The 21,332-nt window shown below is 38.8% G+C and overlaps 1 protein-coding gene and 1 pseudogene across 1 annotated transcript; both read right to left on the bottom strand.

Moving 5' to 3' along the window:
* Positions 1-2,433: 2,433 nt before the first annotated feature.
* On the bottom strand, positions 2,434-2,868 carry LOC145672440 (protein GVQW3-like). The gene has a single exon (XM_081741595.1). The coding sequence runs from the start codon at positions 2,866-2,868 to the stop codon at positions 2,434-2,436; it is 435 nt and encodes a 144-aa protein (XP_081597721.1).
* Positions 2,869-11,133: 8,265 nt separating this feature from the next.
* Positions 11,134-20,700, bottom strand: LOC145672439 (histone H1-like; annotated as a pseudogene).
* Between the last annotated feature and the right edge of the window lie 632 nt (positions 20,701-21,332).

Raw genomic sequence — 21,332 nt, 5'->3', positions numbered from 1 at the left:
GAGGTTTTGGGGGAAAAGAGAGGGATAGAAGATAATGGAAAGGGAAGAATTGGCCTAGAAAGGAAAAGGGGAACAGGGGCGACACAAGAATATAGTAGAAGGGAGGATAGAGACCAGATTAGACCCAGAGGTCTTAGAAATGTTTTTCCTCCAGATTGAATTTCTTAATAGACTTTTGGGATCTGGGGAAAATGACAGATTCTCCGTAGAAATCCCGGAAATCCCGTACGGTTTTTTTCTTCTTCTGCCTCAAACGACTTACTAACCAACCAAGCAGCACTTTCGTTTCTTCCTGTCTCTCACTTTGTCTTCTACTTCTTTATCTTCCTTTTTCCATTCCATCGTTTCTATCTTGGTTTTGGTATGGGGTTTGTTGGAACGGTTATAGTTTTGCTGGTAGTGATGGAGAATCGGGTGGAGATTAGCCTGGGTAAGGGGGAGGGAGGCGGAAAGTGACAAACTAAGTTTTCCTGCCAGCCTTTCTAAGAACCTAATCTCTCAAGAAATTCATATCCAGGTAAAACGCTAATTAGTGTCTCCTTGAGCATGTTGTCAAGAAATGAAGCAAAGACTCCCTGGAAAAAGAAAGAAAAATGAACTATCAACTTTTGGGTTAATTTGTTAGAGAACAACTTGTACGGCAATGTTTCATTTCCTTTTCTTTTACTTTCTTTCTTTCTTTCTTTCTTTCTTCATGCTTCTCGTTTCGGACTCCTTCCATTTTTCCGGTTATTTCCCGGTCTCTCGTAACAGTCGCGAAAACAGCTAAATGAACCACGAATCAGGGATGTCAGTGAATGTGATGTATCAGTTCACCAGGCAAATAATTTTAACTGTTTCGAACTTCTAGTGCAGTAGATGTTGTCCTGTTGGCACGTTGAAAAATTGCACTGCCTTTACAAAATGGTACCAAATCTATTTCGTAATCCAACGCTTCCATTTTTTAAAAATAATTTCCAGTCTTTTCTCCCTTATGACTCATATAAAGATAGAATATCACAAAGTTTTTTTTTTTTTAAAAAAAAAACTTTTTTAAAAATATTTTGTTTGCGATTACTTGTTATTTATTTCTACAACAAATTTTAATTAACACTTTTTATATCTATTTATATCAATCGTTCTCATTCTTATGTTATCTTTCTGCTGTCAACAAACTAAAGAAAATAGAGTGGTGGTTTCCCGTAGCCTTCCACCCCGCAGTACCCCAGCCGTTAAAGTCACTCTGACCACGCTTGGGACTAAATGTCCAAGTTGCCGTACCAATCACTATTATTTCCGCCAACTTGGCTGCTGGAGGAGAACTGGTGCCTTCTCTCTGAACACTCTTCGTCTGGCAACTCCATTTAGACGAATTCGGCAAGGGTGATCCTTCTGGTAGTGAACTACCGCCAACATAGCTCTAAATTTCACTGTAGCACGCAATACTCCAGACCTGACACGTAAAGGTGGTGTTTATCGAGAAGTAAGAAGAGGAAGATAAACTGGTTGAAACATAGGATGAATTGGAACAGTATTATGAGGGACGTTTTAGAGGGTACGGTCCAACGGAAGAAAGGGAAGGGGTGAAGGAGACTACAATTAATAAACGATATCAAAACAGAAAAATTGTACGTGAAATCGAAGAAGTTAGAGGAATACTGTGGAGCAAGTCTTGCAGCAAGCTTCTCAGTTGTAGCAAGTGACCTGCCAATTTTGGCAGAATACATATGATGATGATATTGATCGTAACTTGCAGGAAAGTGTCTTTGCTTATTATTCCATTAACTTCTGCAGATTTTCAGCATTACTGAAAACAACTGTCTTCAAAAAGTAGCTAACAAACGCGCGAAATATAACTAAAAATTAGCTAAAATATCTAAACTACAAGGTGCTATCCAGAATTTTCGAGACTGGTGCTGCCATCTAGTAGAAAGTAGTAATAGTAGAGCTTTACACCGATAGGTGGTAAGACTAGCATATCTGATGAGTGAGAGTGCACAGTTATATGCAGCTGGGTTGATGTATTGAGTTTCCACAGTGCTTTTCATGATACTCTGTGTGTGCCGATTTTACGATGGATCTGAGAATAAACACGTGTGTGTCAAATTCTGTTCGAATCTCAGGAAAAGTTCTACGGAGACCTTTATAATGATTCAACAAGTGTTTAGGGAACACAGCATGAGCCGTACGCGTGTGTTTGAGTGGCATGCTCGGTTCAGGACCGGCCGTACAGACATCAAAGACGATGCCCACACTGGAAGGTCCGTTAGCCGCACAACATCAGATATTGTTACCAAACTTGAACAAACGTATCTTGGAAGTTCTGTTCTTTGAGGGTGTTTAGCACCGCCAGCGATGCTTCTTGAATCCTCTCAGTTTGGGGAACCGACGGCCTTTCAACTTGCTTTTCAGCTGTCGTCGCCGGTGATAACCCATGACAAGAAGGTGAGATCATCAGACGGTCTGACGAAGCTCCGTGCAAACTGCCACACGCTGTGTCTTCTGATCAGCAGTCAAGGTCTTTGGTACACATTCTGCGGCGACACGATGCATGCCAAATTCAAAAGTCAAAATTCGTTGGGATGTCCCGTAACCAATTCCCACTTCATGAACAAGATCGTGAATGGTTCGACGTTGATCCTCACGAACCAATTGTTGAAGTTTGGCAACAATGTCTGGTGTTGTGCGGTTAACGGACCTTCCAGTGTGGGCATCGTCTTCAATGTCTGTACGGTCGGCCCTGAACCGAGCATGCCACTCAAACACACGCATACGGCTCATGCTGTGTTCCCCAAACACTTGTTGAATCATTGCAAAGGTCTCCGTAGCACTTTTCCCGGGGTTCGCACACAATTTGATACACACGCGCTGTTCTATTCTCGGATCCATCGTAAAATCGCCACACACCACACACAGAGTATCATGGAAAGCAATGTGGAAACTCAACACATCAACCCAGCTGCATCAAATTGTGCACTCTCACTCATCAGATATACTAGTCTCGCCACCTATCGGTGCAAAGTTCTACTACTACTACTTTCCAGATGGCAGCACCAGTCCCGAAAATTCTGGATAGCACCTCTTATAGGTAAATTTATAGCTGATAGAAAAATTGAACGAAATCTTTTAGTTTAACGTCCCACGATTATGCCTGTTAGGCTAAAGGAGACGGATGATTAAAGCAAATGAATGATGATGGAAGATTTGGTGGAATAATCATGAGGGAGGAAATGGGAGTACCCCGAGGAAGGCCACGGACACGATATTGTCTACCGCAAACTTACTTGACCGGAGATCGAATCGGGGACCCCACGTACCAGCTATAAGCACTGTACTACTGAGCCACTAAGCTCTCCAATTATATCTTATAGAATTTAACCCTAAAGTAAGCAAAATATTTCCGAATTTTAATACACTAACTTAAAATATACTGTAAAATTCTAAATGATACTCTTAAATTAAACACATTCACAGTATTCACCCTTACTATTTTACAGTAAGTTTAGCTCCCTCTTTGACTAAAAGTACTACAGTTTCTTGATCCCTTCTCTTTCTGTCATATTCAAGACATTTTGGTGAGATTATATATGTAGCTAGCAGTAACATTCAAATCATTTACCAATCGGTTCTGTGATTAGTAGTAAATCGACTAATTGGGTCTATTAGTATTATTCTATATTATTAGACTTCCAAATTATGCTAATTATGCTATGCGTAATTGCTGGAAATTTTTACAACGATCCTGTCAATCCGTTCGCCTGTTGACAGATATCAGAGCATAAACGGTAAAAAATATCGAAAAAAGTATTTTTTTAAATCGATTTAGCGTCCCAGTAATAGGCTATCCTCTCATTGTCAATCTTCTATTCAAACCGGAAGTGGATTAAATTAACCATTTCCTATTTCATCATTTATTGCCATAGCCACAGGCGGTTTCTTGCAATTGATCCAGCATCTTAAGAAAACATATCTTCACCACTTGCAACATTCTATCAAAACCGGAAGTGGTTAAAATTTACTAGTACCACTTCCGGTTTCAATAGTTACTTCCATAAAGCAAAAACGGTAACTCAATAATAATAATAATAATAATAATAATAATAATAATAATACATATTATTAAATAATATTCACCAGGCACATACAGTAAAAAGAAACATCATTAGATTCAAAATTTCAGCAAGTTTTTCTAGAGTAAACATGCAGCACTGCGTAGCAGGGGCGGATCCAAGGGCAGGCGATCAGGGCCATCCTCCCCCAGAAGAGGAAACTTTCTTATTTTATATTTACCTAGGAAAATAAAACCCATCCCAGAATTTGGAGCTCTTAAAAGTAGTTCTAAGCAACAGTATTACAACCTACCGCTCCCCCAGAAGTCCGTCCTGGATCCGCCTCTGCTGCGTAGTTACATGTTTTCTCCGTATAGAGCGCTAGAAATAGCGCTTGTCAGAATTATGTCCTGCACTCTTCAGCCAATTTAATGTAAGTTTGGTAGTTTTTCATATGAGTTTGAAAGGAACATTTTCTGTATACTGACGTTTATATCATTTAAACAGATGGGTATATGTTAAAAAACACAACACTTAAGACTGTACATAAAAATTACCACGTGGTATTCTCCGGACAACCAGGTAAGTATAAAGACCAAAAAGATGGTTTTTGCATGCCTAAATAACAGACTTTCTACTAACAATACATGTCCCATACAAAACATTAACAGATAAAAAACTAAAATGTCTAACAGTCTGGTAACCGATATGTTTACCGGTACATTGATTCTACCATCCTTTCCCGGTGTAATTTTGCCATATAAATGCCTACACAAGCAGACTGATTAAGGGGATTTTTCCTAGTAATCCAAGTTTTTTTTTTTTTTTTTTTTTTTGTCCCTCTATCAAAGCTACAGAGAAAAATCTTCTCTTGCGCTTTCCTGTCTTCTAATTTATCTTTCGTTCTGCTATCTTAGCCCATTTTTCCATTTTACATGAATCTTGTAGCTGTCATAAACAGAGAAAAAAACTTGCAACGCAATCTTTCTATTTACTGTTTACAACTTCCTGAAGGTAAGAAAGGTATCTCCATCCATGCAACACTGCTCTCTAGTGGACAAATAGTGAACCTCCTCATTAAAAACGTGTATTTTGGCGCACTTCCCCTCCCTGTCCAAAAGAATCCGTTGTTTCGGAAGCGGCGGAACTGTTTTGTTTTTTTTTTTCCTTTATGTCAGCGGGAAAGCGATAGCAGGTAGCAAGCAAGACGATCCAAAAAGTTGCACATGGTTCAACTCCGTGCAAGATGAAAAAAAAAATGTTGCATGTCCCTTTCAAGACTATGTTTACATGGTAAAATATGGTAGGGGTTCAAGATTTTTTTATAACAGCTACAAGATTCATGTAACGTGGCAATGCGGTCTTACACTTTCTAAATACAGATTCACGTGTAAATGTCTCGCATAGATAGAAACTGCGATACCAACCCACCGTCATAAGCTCTAGATCCATAGTAGGGTTTCTCAACCTGGGTGTCGCTACCCCTAAGGGAGTCACAAGGATAAGTGGAAGATATAAATTGAATCTAATACCGGAAAAATTTTAAAATATTATTTTGAATTTTGTTTTGATAGGCATATTTATATTTTTAGACATATTATTAAGAACAACAAAATATAGATCTACCAACCATATTCAACAGGTGCAGAGGTGTTCAAAAATCAATTCAAATGAAAGAGATACGATATCAAACTAATAAGAACTGCACATTGAAATACCGGAAAAATACAAATGCAACAAAACATCCATATTGAAATACAATTAAAATTTAAAGCTAATGAGATACCTGAGCATGGTGTGATTTCACTAGTGCGGCAATGTCTGGTTCGATCTTCGTTACGCACATTATTAAGCCATGTAAAAATACTCAATAACTTTTTTAACAACTGTCCAAGTTTTTTAAAACCAAAATTAGAAATCACTTTATTTTTTAATCATATTTCCCCAAATTAAGGGAGTTTCCCCAAAGTTTTAAAATTTTCAAACGGAATCCATTTTTAAACAGCATGACGAATCGGATTCGATATTTGTAATATGAAAATGAACTGACCAAATTTGGCTTTAATCCATTCGCTTTTAAGGAAGTTATTTTATCCATTATATACAAGAAATGGATTTTACTATTATAGAAATAGATGGATCGTGAGATCTCCACAATAGGCATATTAAAAATCCACATAAGCTTATTATAAACAAGAAATTATAAGGTGGTCGCGCTGGCAAGAGGTTGCCATGGATCGCTGGCAAGAGAATATGATTAAATGAGGGTCGAGATAGGAATTAGGTTTAGAACCCTGATCTAGACTACTAAAAGCATGGAGAAGAAGTATGTAGAATATTGGTTGATGCGGAATTTTCTGTTGGGCACAGGGGTAAAAATGGATCTGAAATGGTATGGAAACGGATGACGTAAGCCCGTCCCCCGTACTTATCTTTGCGTATTGTAATTTTAGAAAGTGGTGGGACGCCACCATAGATATTTCTTTGGAAGTGAGGGAAAGCCGTCCTCCCGTGTTTCCGCTCACTTTTACCTCTGGTTGGACATCCTTTTTCAAACTTTTCTGTTTCTGTGTCTCTGGATTGACCAAGCCTCTTCAAAACGATGATTGTCAGGGGCGGATCCAGGACAGACCTTTGGGGAGAGGCTGTGGGTTGTAATACTGCTACTTAGTAGAGCTACTTTTAAGAGCCCCGAACTCTGGGATGGGTTTTATTTGTATTAAAATAAGAAAGTTTCCTCTTCTGGGGAGGGAACAATCGTCCCTATCGTTTCCCTCCTGGATCCGCCCCTGTCAGTTCAGTGTTTCTTTCAGAAAACATGTGCCGGGGGGGGGGGGGCAATATAAAATTACGTATTAACAAAGCCTACAGCTACTTGTTTTTCATTTTTCTGAAATACGTGGAACAAAACTTTCAATTGTTGCTTATTCAAGGTTGGCAGTTACAGACAAATATATATATACATATATATATAGAAAAATTTCAGTACGAACTTTAGAACACTTGTAAAGTATCAATATTAAAGTGTTTATTTATTTATCGTGTTCTGAAACTATATACACCCTCCATTCCAAAAGAAACCGAACTTTTGAAAACAAATAATACCACTAGTGCCATCTGTTGTAATATTTTACCGGCAGATGGCGTAGTCCCTCATTGACAACTGGTATAAATGTTATGACATTTGGTTGCACGGCAACAAAGTTATTGCGTTTCAACTGTCAGTGTGTTGTGTACATCGGTCGGAAAATGAGTTTCAAACAACGAGCTGCAATTGAGTTTTGTGTTAAACTGGGTAAAACTTTTAGTGAAACGCACCAAATGCTACAAACTGCATATGGTGATGAGTGTCTATCCCGTACGCAAGTTTACGAGTGGTTCAGGCGATTCAAATCGGGTAGAGAGACGCTGGATGATGACGAAAGATCAGGCCGTCCCAGAACCGGATTATCGGAAGAAAACATCGAAAAAGTGCGTGAATTCATCAAACATAACAAAAAATCGTCGGTGAAAGTTATTGAAATGGAATTAGGCTTTCCTCAAACAACCGCATACCGCATTTTGACCGAAGTTTTGGGCCTTAAGAAGGTTAATTTGCGGTTTGTACCACACAAACTAACTGAAGACCAAAAAGTTGATCGAATTGCGCATTGCAAAGACATCGTTAAAAGTGCTCGGCAGTATCGAAACTTCTTGAAATCAATTGTAACTGGTGACGAGACGTGGTGTTTTGAATATGAGCCCGAAACAAAGCGGCAAAGTGCTGAATGGAGAGCGCCGGATGAAGGAACACCCAAAAAAAGTCGCTTGGTGAAGTCAAAAGTTAAGGTGATACTGATTTGTTTTTACGATTCAAAAGGAATTATCCACAAAGAATTTGTTCAGCCCGGCCAGACAGTCACTGGAGAGTTTTACTTGGGCGTCATGAAGCGTTTGCTGACAAGAATTCGTCGTATTCGGCCCGAATATCGCGAAATCGGCAGTTGGACTCTTTTGGACGATAATGCACCATCACATCGTTCGCGACTTGTAACTGAATTTTTGGTCAAAAATCACATTATTCGGTTGCATCATCCGCCCTATTCACCAGATCTCGCTCCGTGCTATTTCTATCTGTTCCCGAAACTGCATTTGGCGATGAAAGGAAAGTGGCACGCATCGATTGATGCCATTGAGAAGGCGACGACCGCCGTCCTAAAGACCATTCCAATAAAGGACATGGAGAAGTCGTTTGACAACTTGTTGGAGCGTGCAAATATGTGTATCGATGCAGAAGGGGAATACATTGATTAATAAAAATGATTTGTTCCAAAATGTACATTGCTTTTTTGTTTTTTAAAAACGTTCGGTTTCTTTTGGAATGGAGGGTGTATGTGTAGTTCCCACTGCTGTATTATTCTAGTACATATTAATCTTATATCCTCCTGGGAGCATTCTCAGAGCTCAGGGAGGGCACTTCTCCCCCCAAAAAGATGCCTGAAAGAAACAGTGATCACGTTACAACGGCTACTAGATTATAATATATGGCCAAACATATTCACGGACTGAATTAGCCCGCTCACTGCCTGATCTCAAACGTATCAAATTACAGTATATGGGCTTAATTCCAGGTTTAGTAAAGCGTAGAATGGAAAAACAAAACCAAAAGTTCTTCGCTATTTCATGAAATGTTTAATTCGCCGAGTAGTTGTAGTAATCATAGTGTGCTCCACTGATATTGCGATTGACTTCCAAGAACATGTCCAATTATTTTTGTTAAGTAGTGTATATTGATGTTCGAAAGAATCTATCATTAAGGTTGAAGAGGATTTTGATTTAAGTTACATAGTTAAAAAGAATATCGCTAGAGAAGAGAAGAAAACTTACCTAGTGTACTAATGAAGTTAGATTAGAGCTATTGCCCCTTTCAGCAGCAAGGCTATGTGAAACGTGGATCTACAGTTTAATGTGGGATCTTAATTATGAGCTTCCACTACCCTTACCCTGTACCGATTAAATTTACGTATGTGACTTCCCTCAAGTATCGCCATTACTCTAAAGCAAGAATGATAATAGAAAAGACTTAGAGAAACTTCGTGTTGTTCTTCGATCTACTTCCTGTCTCTTGTTCATTTGGTTCTCCTTTCATTCGTCCTTCATGAAAATCTTCAGACTTTTACAAGAACTGTACAATTCTCCAAAAAGCACACTTTTATTCGACGTTTTCTTTCTCGAAGTAACCCTCCTGTACAACAGAAATTGGGAAGGCGGAATGGGCGGGAGCTCAGAGATATTTGAAAAGGCGGAGTGCGGAGGAATTCTTGTTAAATCCTCCCGAGCTCTTTGGGAAAAGACAAAATCGCTGAAAACAAGGCACTGGGTAGACGACCAAAGAAAACGGAACAAAAGGAAAGAAAAGGAAAAAAAGAATAAAGACGCAATCCTCTCCTTTTTCTTCAGTTTCTTCTCATTTATACACCTTTTCTTTGTTGTTACCCAGAATTCCTTTCGTGGGAAACCAAGTTTCCCAAAAACTAAAGACAAAGACAGAGACAGAAAAACCAGTTTTACCAGTTGTTGAGTCGAGGAAAAGTATAGTCAGATGTGATAATGCTTTCTTCTGTTCAAAATTATGGTTCTCAATTCGCGTTTTCCTGTTTTTTAGGATTATCTTCCAGCTTTGTCTCATCGAAACAAACCCAACTTGTTACCTTCTGTTTTTCGTTGTTGTCTCGGATACCGTAATGGGTCGAGAATAAAATGTAATTGCCGCTAGTTGTGTTATTGCTATATACCACAAGAACAAGAAACTATAACATTGTAGACATTTTGATAACATGATTTCCAGTACAGATACATTTACTAGGAAAATGCTTCAAATATAAATATATTTATCCCTAGAGGTATAGAGATCTTGTATCTGCCAAACTTTCTATTCCCGTAAGGACTTTAGCTAATTTCAGTCTGTCTGGCGATTTTGAAATTAAACTTTTTTTTTTTTTTTTTTTTTTTTTTTAGTATTAAGGACTCTGACTTCTTGACTATAAAATGTCTGTGTTTGTATTACATTATTATTATCGTCGTAGAATTTCCGCCATTATTGCTAGGCCCTTTACGCAGCTCTATTGAAACTTTGTTATCAGTTAAGATGGTAGTCTTGAAGTAACAAATGTCTGTTTTCATACTACAATTTACCCTCATATTAACAAACAACATAACGTTCTTCAGCAACAGGCGACAGATGCCGTCTCCGATGAAATACAAAAAGGACACGAAGAGTCACGAAAAGCACACTTTCAACCCCTCTGCACGCTCCGCCTATAAAACTGGCTATGAAAGAGGACGTACAGGGACAGAAGTCATCAGTCTCCAGCTGATTATATTCTACTTTTTTCTCCAAGCTGCTCTGGGCGAGAGAGACTCATTAGCTTTATCTCTGCGCTGCTTCGGGCAAGAGATTCTTAACCAATCTCCACGCTGCACTGGGCAGGAGATACTATCCCACTTCTGCGCTTCTTCGGGCAAGAATTTCTTAACCAATAGTCACGTCGCATTGAACAAGAGATACTAATTCACCTCTGCACTGCATCGGGCATGACATTCCTAATCAACAATCATAATTCTCTGTGTTGCTCTGGGCAGGAGGTCCAACTTACAGAGAAAAGGTTATTGTAGACATTACTCATTTTGCAATTCAGTATATAAGCTCTAGAGAAACTTTTATAATAAAAAAAGGCGAGGGAAATACATTTGTACCGCTTATATACATACATTACAATACTGTATATGAACTGAAGTATTTTTCGTTCTTTCGAATGAACTGGAGGTGTTGTCTTGTAATCCAGCTTCCCTGAGGCGAGATAATGTGACGTAGAGCGGCCCATACTGAGTTGGTTAATATTACGTAATTATCTGTGAAACTGATAATTATACCGACTTCTAGCCCTAGTCGTGGTTCAGAATGCGAGTTAATATTAGGCTCTATCCTTCATAACCTCTGTGCAGCACAAAAATTCGTGGAACAAAAATCCAAACTCAAACTCTCCTTCGCCCTTCCCTTTTGTTCCTTACACCATTGCTTCTATTACAGTAACTTGATACATTTCCTTTTTAGACAACCTCTCAATCAGTTTCTTTTCCTCTTTCTAATTTTATTCATTACTTTTCTCCCTCACCATGTATATAGTTGATTTCTGACATGTTTACTTCTTGGCACTTTTCGGTTTCGCTGCAGCCTTCTTATGCTTGGAGTGCTTGGGCTTCTTCGGAGATTTTACCTTTTTCACTGTAGATGATTTCTTAGATTTGGGAATAGCTACCATCTTCTTTCCGCCGGTCTTCTTGGGATATTTAGTTGCTGGCTTCCTTGCAGGTTTCTTCTATTTTGATGGTGAACGTTTCACCTTGGTTGAGGATCTATCTTCAGGCTTCTCCTTTAGGGAAGAATCACTAAGCTTAAATAATCCAGATGTACCTTTTCCCTTGATCTGAACCAACGACCTGAAGGCAACTGCGCTTATGAAGTATTTCTCAGCATCTACCTTGTAGTTCTGAGAGATATATTTCTTTATGGCTTTAGCGATTTCCTCCCCTTTCCTTCAAATTCTTGGTGGCGTTGTTCACAATTTCTAATGTTCTTTGGTGAGGTGTTATTTTCGATTTCTTCGGTTTTGTTGGCTTCTTTGGATTACATTCAATTTTTCATTCGATCTAGGTAATTTATTTTATTGTTCTCATCACTGACATTTTGAAAGCCTTAAGTCTGTTTCTGTCGTCATTGCATAGCGTCCATGTTCTTACTTCGTAAAGCACAACAATGTTTTGCTTCAGCTCTATGGTTTCCAACTTTTCATTCCTAACTCTTAACCATAGAGAAAGAATCTTGCAACCTTACCCCTATTATGTTGATCCATTAGACTTCTAAACTTTTCAAAACAAGTAGATCACAACACTCACATGCTTACGGTGATTGTGCATTACGTCGAGCAACAGTGTTTCGGTGGTTCAAAGAATTCAAAGAAGGACGAGTTTCATGCGTTAAGCAAGGTGGACCTAGTGTTTCGGTTCTGCTGTGACAGAACGAAACATCAATACTGCTGCTGTGATTGTCCGTGAAGATCGAAGGATAATATTACGTAAACTCACGGACAATCACAGCAGCAGTATTGATGTTTCGTTCTGTCACAGCAGAGCCGAAACACCAGGTCCACCTTGCTTAACGCATGAAACTCGTCCTTCTTTGAATTCTTTGAACCACCAAAACACTGTTGCTCGAGGTAATGCACTTTCACCGTGAGCTTGCTTGAGCTTTTCGTATGTTTCAGAAGCTGTATGGTTCAACCGAAAACAAAACTTTATTGCTCCATGCTGTTCTTCTCGTGTAACCTCCATTGTATGCATATACACACCACGTTGTGAGACGAAATGGAAGCAGTGTCTAAAACACAGCGGATTACTCCCAAACTACCGATACGACAATGATGCCACCTAGTGAGAGTATACACGACTCTTTCAACTATCAAGTATGCCGGCATTCAGCAAAAAAAGGAAACTGTGTTACAATAATCAGTATCAGTCTTTACTGATTAGTTCTCGTATATTTATATCGTATTTAAATATATTAAATGATGTATGAGGGTGAATATATGTGTAACTCGACTTCAACATCCCTTTTAGCACCGAGGCTAACTACCTATATGATAATTGAACCTACAAATTCAACTTGGAATACGAACTACATAAACTTCCACCGGAAATCGAACTAAGTTCTCCTGTATACATTAAGCACAGAAGAAGCAGTGATGGAACTTTCTTGTTTCTATTTAAATCGTATTTTTCGTGTATTTTAAAAATGACAACAAGACATCGAATTTCTTTCCCATTACAATTTTTTTTTTAAAGAAAATACTATACATATACAACAACAAAAAGGAAAAGCAAATGAAATAAAAACAAAAACATACTTTAGAACTCGAAGTTAGCATTTGATATAAATTTTTGTGTGTTTCTCCATTTCATATTCCCTTAAGGTGCAGCTTGTGCTATATTAGACAATCACAATTCCAATTTAGCTCATTGTGTATGCTAATTTAAGCAAATAACATTTATAAAAAGGTGTTATTTCTACCAAACATGGCATGAGACGAACAAGAAAACAAAAAAAGAGGAAAGGTCATTAGATATGCAAAAGGAAGTTAGGAAAAAGAAAAGGCGGAAGAAACGGAGAGAAAATTATTTCTCACAACAAAAAAAAAGAGAGAAAAAAAGAATTGAAATAAAGTTATCTCAGAAATTAAGCAAAATAAGCTTCAATAAATAACCTTAAATAAGAGAGAAAAATTTCAACCAAAGTTTTGAAATAAGAAATTCAATTTAGTTATTTATCTGTATATTCATTCATTCCAAAACAACACACCCTTAATACTTTGGCCATGTTTAATTAAAATAACTGTGTAAGAAAGTTTTGTCATTTTTACGTGCTTATGTATTGCTCAACCAATTAAAGAGTGCCGGTGACCACTTTAACAAGCTAAAGTATAATCTACAATGTTGCCAACCAGTTGCTAAAAAATTTCAATATTTATCTTCTTCTTCTCTTATTTGATACAAAAATTTATTGCGAGTCGCGATTAGGAGTATTCTTCATTGTTAGAAGTATTTCGTGTCACCGTTACGAGAAAATAAAGTCTGCTTCTTAAAAATATACTATCCTACACACATGGTATATATATATATATATATATATATATATATATATATATATATATATGGTAGGTTGAATTGGATTTGAGTTTACATAAGACATGGAACCACAAGCTTAGCATTGGGTCCGAATCATATAAGCTCCCTCTAGGAATCAAACCGAGGTTTCCCAGCCCAAAAGTGAGTTCGCTATCCATATAACCATGAGGGGGCTCAGTATATATATATATCTGTGTAGTATATACAGCATATAGTATGTAAATATGTTGTAATATCCCGCAAATGGCTCTGTTTACAAACAATCAACACATACTTGTATTTATAAACAATACCACGTGCGTTCCTGCTGCAAACTACTACAGAGGCAGAGACAGGAACACTAACGACACCAGTAGTCACGTGACGAAAAAGGGTCACCAGCGCTATAGCTACACTGAAACAGTTATAAAACCAGGAGGAACTCCGCATTTGGTGTCAGTCTCTAGCTGGTCAACTCCACTCCCTTAGCTTGTCTGGAGCTTTAAGAGATATCTAACGCAAACCCTCTAGCTTGGCTGAAGCTCCAAAGCCTCTTAATACACCTCACTCTGCTTGCCTGGAACACTACGAGGTTCCTAAACTCAGCCACCCAGCTTGCGTGGACCTTTGTGTCTTTCTAACTAGCTCTGCTTGTGACAAATATTGAGAATCCTAAATCCACCCCACTGAGTTTTCGTAGAACTTTGTGAAGATCCTTCCATATACTCCCTGGGCTCTGAGACACCTATTGGTCAACATTTGTCAAGATAATAGCATATAAGTCGATAGATCAAAAGAAACAGATGCTTGAGGGAAGCGTATTATTCTGGAAAATAGAAATAAAATTGAATTTTATGGTGTAAAAATGTACATCGTTTGTTGCCATTTAAAATCGATAGTTTTTATTCTGCTGTAATAGATTAATTATAATATTTATTATGTACTGTAAATATGGTTAACCCCGAAATACCCGGTCCCAAGCCCGTGCTGAGAAAGGGGAAGGGACCCCCTGTGGTTGGCCATTATCTCCAGGGGAAGATAGGGTTTCGCGAATAACGTGAAGACACGTTAAATTCTCGTCTGTCCTATGACAAGAGCTGGCAACGTATACTAGTTGTCAGTGCGTATCAGGACAACAACCTATCGGTGTGGTGAGGCTTCGGCTATTTTCTGAAATTTGCGACTGGCTCGTGCCATTGGATCCGGGAGAGTACGTGTGACCTCATCACGTTCTCAGTGAGGTAGGTAGTTTTCAAATGACACTCCTACCGTTGGAGGTGAGGCTTCGGCTATCCTTCGAAATGGGCAACTAGACCCTGCCCTTGGGTCGGGGAAATAGGGCTACATGGTACCCCAACACGTATGAAAAAGTGAGTAGGGTGTGCCAAGGGGGCCTGATCCAATTTTCTACCGGAAGAATAATATAGGTGCTTGCACTTAGATCCGGGATGAGTTACTTAATATCCTAACGCACACTCATACCTCAGCAGCGTTGAGGCAATGAAGACTATGTCGAGGGTATAGGATTCACGACCCTACCTGGGGAGCCACCGCTCCAAAATAGCCATTGTCTTTACAGGGAGACAGTCTACATTAGCCACTGGGTCTGGTAATATACAGTGCACCTCTACCGTAATCAGAAGAACTTCCGTGTTGTTCGAACCATCCTACTGGGGGAGGGCGTGATGGTCCTTCCCAATGGTGACATTACATGTACCATTGGATTCGGAATGCAGCCTAGCTACGATATATACGGGGTATCTAAACACGTAAAAGATAGGCTACCCCGTATTGCCTAAACGAGCCCAACAGGGGAAGCGCAGCATCCCAGGGTGACACGGCTCCCAAATGACAATGTGTGCCTTGAGCAGACGGTCTACATCAGTCATTGGCTTTGGTATTGTATGGTCTACCTCTACCGTAATTAGAGAATGTCCCGTATTGCTTGGGGGATCCTACCCGGAGGGGAGTGTCAGATTACCTACAGGGGGACTGAACGGTGACTGGGGAAAAGTGAAATTAAAATGAAATGAAATCTTTGAGTTTTACGTCCCACGGTTATGCCGGTTAGGCTAAAGGAGACGGTGATAATGAGTAATGAATAAAATGGTGGAATGAAGAAAGTGGGAGGAAACGGGAGAACCCCGAGAAAACCCACGCACACGGTGTTTGTCCACCACAAAGTCCACTTGGCGGGGGCTGGGATCGAATCCGGGACCCCAAGCGCCAGAGGTGAACGCTCTACCACTGAGCCACCGCGGCCCCTGCGGAAAAGTGCCAATCCCAGTCATCTGGGTAACGCTTTCTGAGGCCAGGCGAAGGAAGGAAACTCTGTAGGATATGGGCTGGCACCAAACTCAAATGGTGACTTCACATCTGTTATTGGATCCTGAATGAGTCTACAATTGCACGATAGAGGTAGGTAGGGCCAGAATCGCCTGGGGACCAGATTGGGTTGGACTCTGCTGGGCTGTGGTCATTCCGTGGGATTCGGTAGCTCATAGAAGCTTATCCCAGGAATTTGGCTAACGGCAAGCATGGGCAGGAGATGAGCTTGCCTCGAAACGCTCGAGTATCCTGCCTGCAGAACATGGGAGACCTGCCTCGCTAGCAGGACTTGCTCCTCCAGTATGTAACTGGTAGGCATTCTGGACTTCGGTCTGACCGCGCAGTGGGCGTATCCCATTCCCTTAGAAAATAGGAGTTACAGCGCGGTAACGTAAGTCAAGCTTAATGGATAAATCTTGACGGTGCTCTTCGTGCAAGATGTTTATTAGCATAGACGGAGGAACTACAGGCCGGGTGTCTAAGTTGACGAAACCGGTCTATTAAATAGGCCGAACTGCTTCAGCTCGTCATGTCAGCGTGTGCTAAGAGTAGTAAGTAGACAACTACCTCCTAATGTAAACAGGGTGGTACAACAATACATTGACAAATTGAAGACCTCATTTAACAGACATGAAAATTAAGCAAAAACATGTCTACTGAACATGGATCGACAGAGGCACCGTTTTACCGTGAAAGGCGTTCAAAAATCGGCGAAGGCGTTGACGTAATGCCGAGTATCTCATGTAGGCGGAAAGATATCGCTGCTGAGAGTAAAATTTACGCAGAATGCCGCACCCGACAAACGAAATGACGTACCGATGGTAGCGAAGAGGTCACTCCGCAACAGATAGGAAATTAATACGTACGTGAATTCTTCGTCTGTCTGTAAGGATCTTCGTATTGCAGTGACTGCTTCACTACTATCGGTACATCATTGTATTTGTCAGGTCCGACTTTTGACTCTGTAATAATGTGCTTTTTACTAATTCACCCGAATCACTGAACGTCTTGTACTCAGGCTATAATCCGGTCTACATCAAATTTCACTACGATCATACCATCAACGTTCCCTTGCTACCTACCATTTTAAACACAGATTTGAAACAGTACAGGACAATCATCTCCTACATACTATAACTTCTTATACCACTCAATACTTCATTGAGTTAGATACTGCAGTTGAAGGATTAACGGCAAAAATTAAAAGTACCTACGACCAGGGCCGACTTTAAGCCGATTGGACCGATTGCTTCCAATCGGGCCCCGCGTCTAAGGGGGCTCCACGCTAGTGTCGTCTACTCTACTGTCCAATCTAATCTACTCTCCAGTGCCGTTTTAACAGCGTATTAGGCCCCAGAGCAAACAAGTGTGTTTGTTGTCCCAATCTGACCCTATAACTAAATTTTGCTCCTAATACGTGTAATTAATACATGCCATTCTGCTCTCGAGGGTCCTCCGACCAAGTGGCTATGGTACCGTTAAGATGGCTCTGATGCTCTCGGTTGTCAAGTACACACAACAACATATTTCAATACAGGTACACACTGAAAAGAAAGTATTTGACAGTTGACAAATTTTCTTTTGCCAATAACTCGGAAACAAATTAATTAATTTGGATCTTCTTATTGTTACCCTTAGAATAGTTATAATTTGATAATTTGCCAAAATTGATACTCTAACAGATTAATTTATTGTTTAGTTATAAGCAGTTCCGGGCTTAAGCCCCCTTCCCGAAATCTTACTTACTATAGTAAAGTATACGAAATATCTCGCAGAATTTTCACATTTTCAGGCAAAGCCCCCCTACCGAAAGTTAGCAAAGCCCCTCCCGAAATAAAATCGTAAATACGCCACTGGATATAAGGAAAAGAAATTTTGTCAACTGAAGAATACTTTCTTTCGTGACTGTGCATGGACTCCACAAGGGAGGGCATGTCCTCTCCCTAACAAGTAAATGAATAGTTTGTATTAAGTTTGCTGGCATAAACATTTTTTTCTGAATTTAATGCTGCAGTAATTTATTTTTTAAGTTTTCAACTTCTGTTGTAAAAATAAATATGTCCAGGGAGTACTCTGCATACTCCAGATTTCCTTACATACACCCCTTGCGTAAAAATGTTGTTTTCTTTGAGTTTGTGTAAAAATGTATATCATTATTCTGGGTGCACACCCTATTTTATTTTGAACACCTCACTTAAGTAAAAGTTCCTGGCGTTCTTATTGATTATGTCATGCGATACTACCATGAATGCCGAGATGGTATTCAATAAATCGGCCTCAATGCGACTTCTTTGCATATCCTTTGTCTTATTATAGTTCTCGTATAAAAAAAGCGGAGGACAAACTTTGCCCTCTCCTGCGAAATATCCCGTAGATATAGGCCTATATTTTTTAAAATAAAGTCTAGAAAACCGAATATATACTAGAGCGAACTGAATAGGTGGCTGCTTATGAAGGTCTGTCTTCCAACTTGAATAATCCAATGGAAAATATGTCATCCATCTTCCATCAGTTCCTTATGGTTTTGATCGTCTTATCACCATTTCATTTTGTCTGCAGTCGATGAGGATTTCAAGCTGATTATACCTTTCATAAGTAGCTATCTACGATATTCTTACTAGCGTACATGAGGTTTTCCTAACTTGAATTTCTTTCAAAAAATACAGCTGTTAAGAAATCTTAGAACCAACGAATTCATATCAATGTTCATTTCATTATGTGTTACAAATATAAATTATGGAAACAAGACTTCACCATTGTATTTCTCGTAAAATTCTAGCCCAATTTAATATATTACATGATCCCTTTTCTATTTACAAAAAAAGTCGAGCGAGATACAAGATGGCGGCCATGATAGCATAACCTCAAATAAATGTCTACTTCTTCCCGATGTCAGTTAATGTGTTTTTGTTTTTCACTCCTTTACCTGTTTTACAAATAAAATGAAATTTTCACCACTTGAAACACATTATTCTGCATTATTCTCATCAATCAGATTTTGGCCACTGCGGCCGTCTTTATGGACGGAAGCACTTCAAATTTTGCTTACGCTCGTTTCTTGATACTCCACAGTTCTCTGCCAAATTGGGTCAAGCAACTAGATTTCGACGTCGATAGGTTTACTTGTAGGAGAAGAAAACTACGAAATACTGGTACAGAACCTTCTTGAAAAATTGCGAGGCACAAGGATGAAATATATATTTTAAAAATCAATCACTGTCTGCATTTCCATTTGAGTTGTTTCTCTGAAAAATTATCTGCTATAAAGCAATGAACAAGGTAAGCCTTTTTCACCAGAACATTTTGCCGGTGGAAAAACGTCATAAAGGAAAATGGGTATAACCACTAGACCAGCAGGGATAGCCAAAGTATATATGTATATATAGGGTCTACAGATGCAAGTTAGTTGCATAACCTGGGGCCCCGCAAAATGTTCCCAACGAGGCCCCGCACCACCTAAGGCCGGCCCTGCCTACGACTTAAAGTTTTTTCGGTTGAAACTAAAAGAATAAAGAATAAAGCAAAAGAAAAATGGTAACATTTGGATTATTTTTTTAAGGCAGGCTCTTAAGCTAGAATTATATTATTTCGCTTTGAAAAGTGGGTATTCTAAAAGGAACAGGGAAGCATCAAAATTTATGCCAAAATAGTTTATCTAATAAGTTTTCACCACTATACTTTCATTAAAATGCTTACTCTAAGGGACAAAGGAATCCAAATATTTTCCATAAATCTATTCCTCCCGTGCGAAGAACGGCCACTTCAGCTAGTAATTCATAAATAAAAAAATCATTAATTATTGCAGTATGGCAGTATGGCAGAAAAGAAAGAAGAGAGAGTCTAGTGCGGTAGTGGTCTGTATCTTTTATTTTAAAAATATTGATGTTACAGAAGTGTATGCAGAATTTCAAGAATGGGGGAGGAAAAATATGTCTCATAATAAGGAAAGGTTAAAACCCAGAAGCTCCCTCTCCTTCCATTTGCTTGTACCACCATCTTGATTAGTTGCATGGCACCTCCTTTGCGCTAGATATCTTTGTAAATGTGAATACTAATGGTAAGAATAACTATTATGATTAATTTAAAGACATTTCAGAAAAGGCAAATACGAAACAGGGGCCTCATTAAATAAAAAGAAAGAAAAAAGATAAAGGTAATAGATATGAGATGGAAACAAATTAAGACACCTAGTATCCAGTAAACACACATAAAACCAGAAAATGTAATACCTTTTCTTTGCTCTTGAGTAAGAAAAAAAACAAAGAAAAAACTTTTCTCCCGTTTCTTAACCTCGTCTGTAACCGGAGATGCCCTTATTTCTTTCTTATAATGAAGTACATATCCACCGTTCCGTAGGTAGCTATTATGCACGTATATATGACGCTGGTGAACTTGTTTAGCGCATTTCGCACTGCATTCACGATGCAAATGAAGACCAAACTTCAACAATAGTCATTCATTTGCATATATATATATATATATATATATATATATATATATATATATATATATATATATATATACATCACCATAAGAATAACGTCCGTTTCTCCTGTTACCAACGGCGGCGTCATCCACACACATGCATTTCAATAATAAAACAGGTTTTTATTACCTCTCGTCTCACCACCGGCTTCATTACCATTATGATTATTAGTTTTACGACCAACATTACTTTCAGTTGCAACGTACATTTTCAATTTTGATATTGTTTTGTTTATATACAACAGGAGCAGCAACAGTCATTCCCCTATTGTTCACTGGTACCTATATATATATACATTTTACTTCACGGACAGACACATGAATCATGAGACCAGATTATACATATAATGCATTGTAGCACAATAAAGCGTATTATGACATTTTGTTCATGTGGCTAGAAAAGAGGATTTGAAGTGAAACAACGAGATTCCCATAACAAATTGTTGTGTAAGTTCGTTTGTTTTGCAAGTTGTACACAGGTAAACAGAGTAAAATTTTCTTTCGTTAAAGTTGCACGAGACGATAGCACTTAATTTTTAATATTGTTTGACATAAACGAAGTTTATTTGTTTGTTTGTTTGTTTATTTTTTGTTGTTGTATGGAATTTCAACAACAAACACTTAATGATGAAAGTATGTATGGTCATTGAAAGAAGTGTTCTTCTTAACAATTCTAATGTTGCTGCTTGAGATATTTGTAAATACACTGATTACACTAGTTAACAAAGGTTTTGTTACATAAAAGGAAATACCTGTTCTTAAAGAAACTTTTTGCGCTGAATTCGAATATGC

This window comes from Thermobia domestica, chromosome 16, assembly GCF_964235325.1.
Source record: "Thermobia domestica chromosome 16, izTheDome1.hap1.1, whole genome shotgun sequence".
In the NCBI taxonomy this organism is placed as follows: domain Eukaryota; kingdom Metazoa; phylum Arthropoda; class Insecta; order Zygentoma; family Lepismatidae; genus Thermobia; species Thermobia domestica.
The sequence above is the reverse complement of the archived record's forward strand: the minus strand, read 5'-3'. Positions and strand labels throughout refer to the sequence as shown.

Bases quoted from the DNA above. Each gene is read 5' to 3' on its own strand.
- LOC145672440 (XM_081741595.1), bottom strand. From the start codon at position 2,868: ATGGATCCGAGAATAGAACAGCGCGTGTGTATCAAATTGTGTGCGAAC.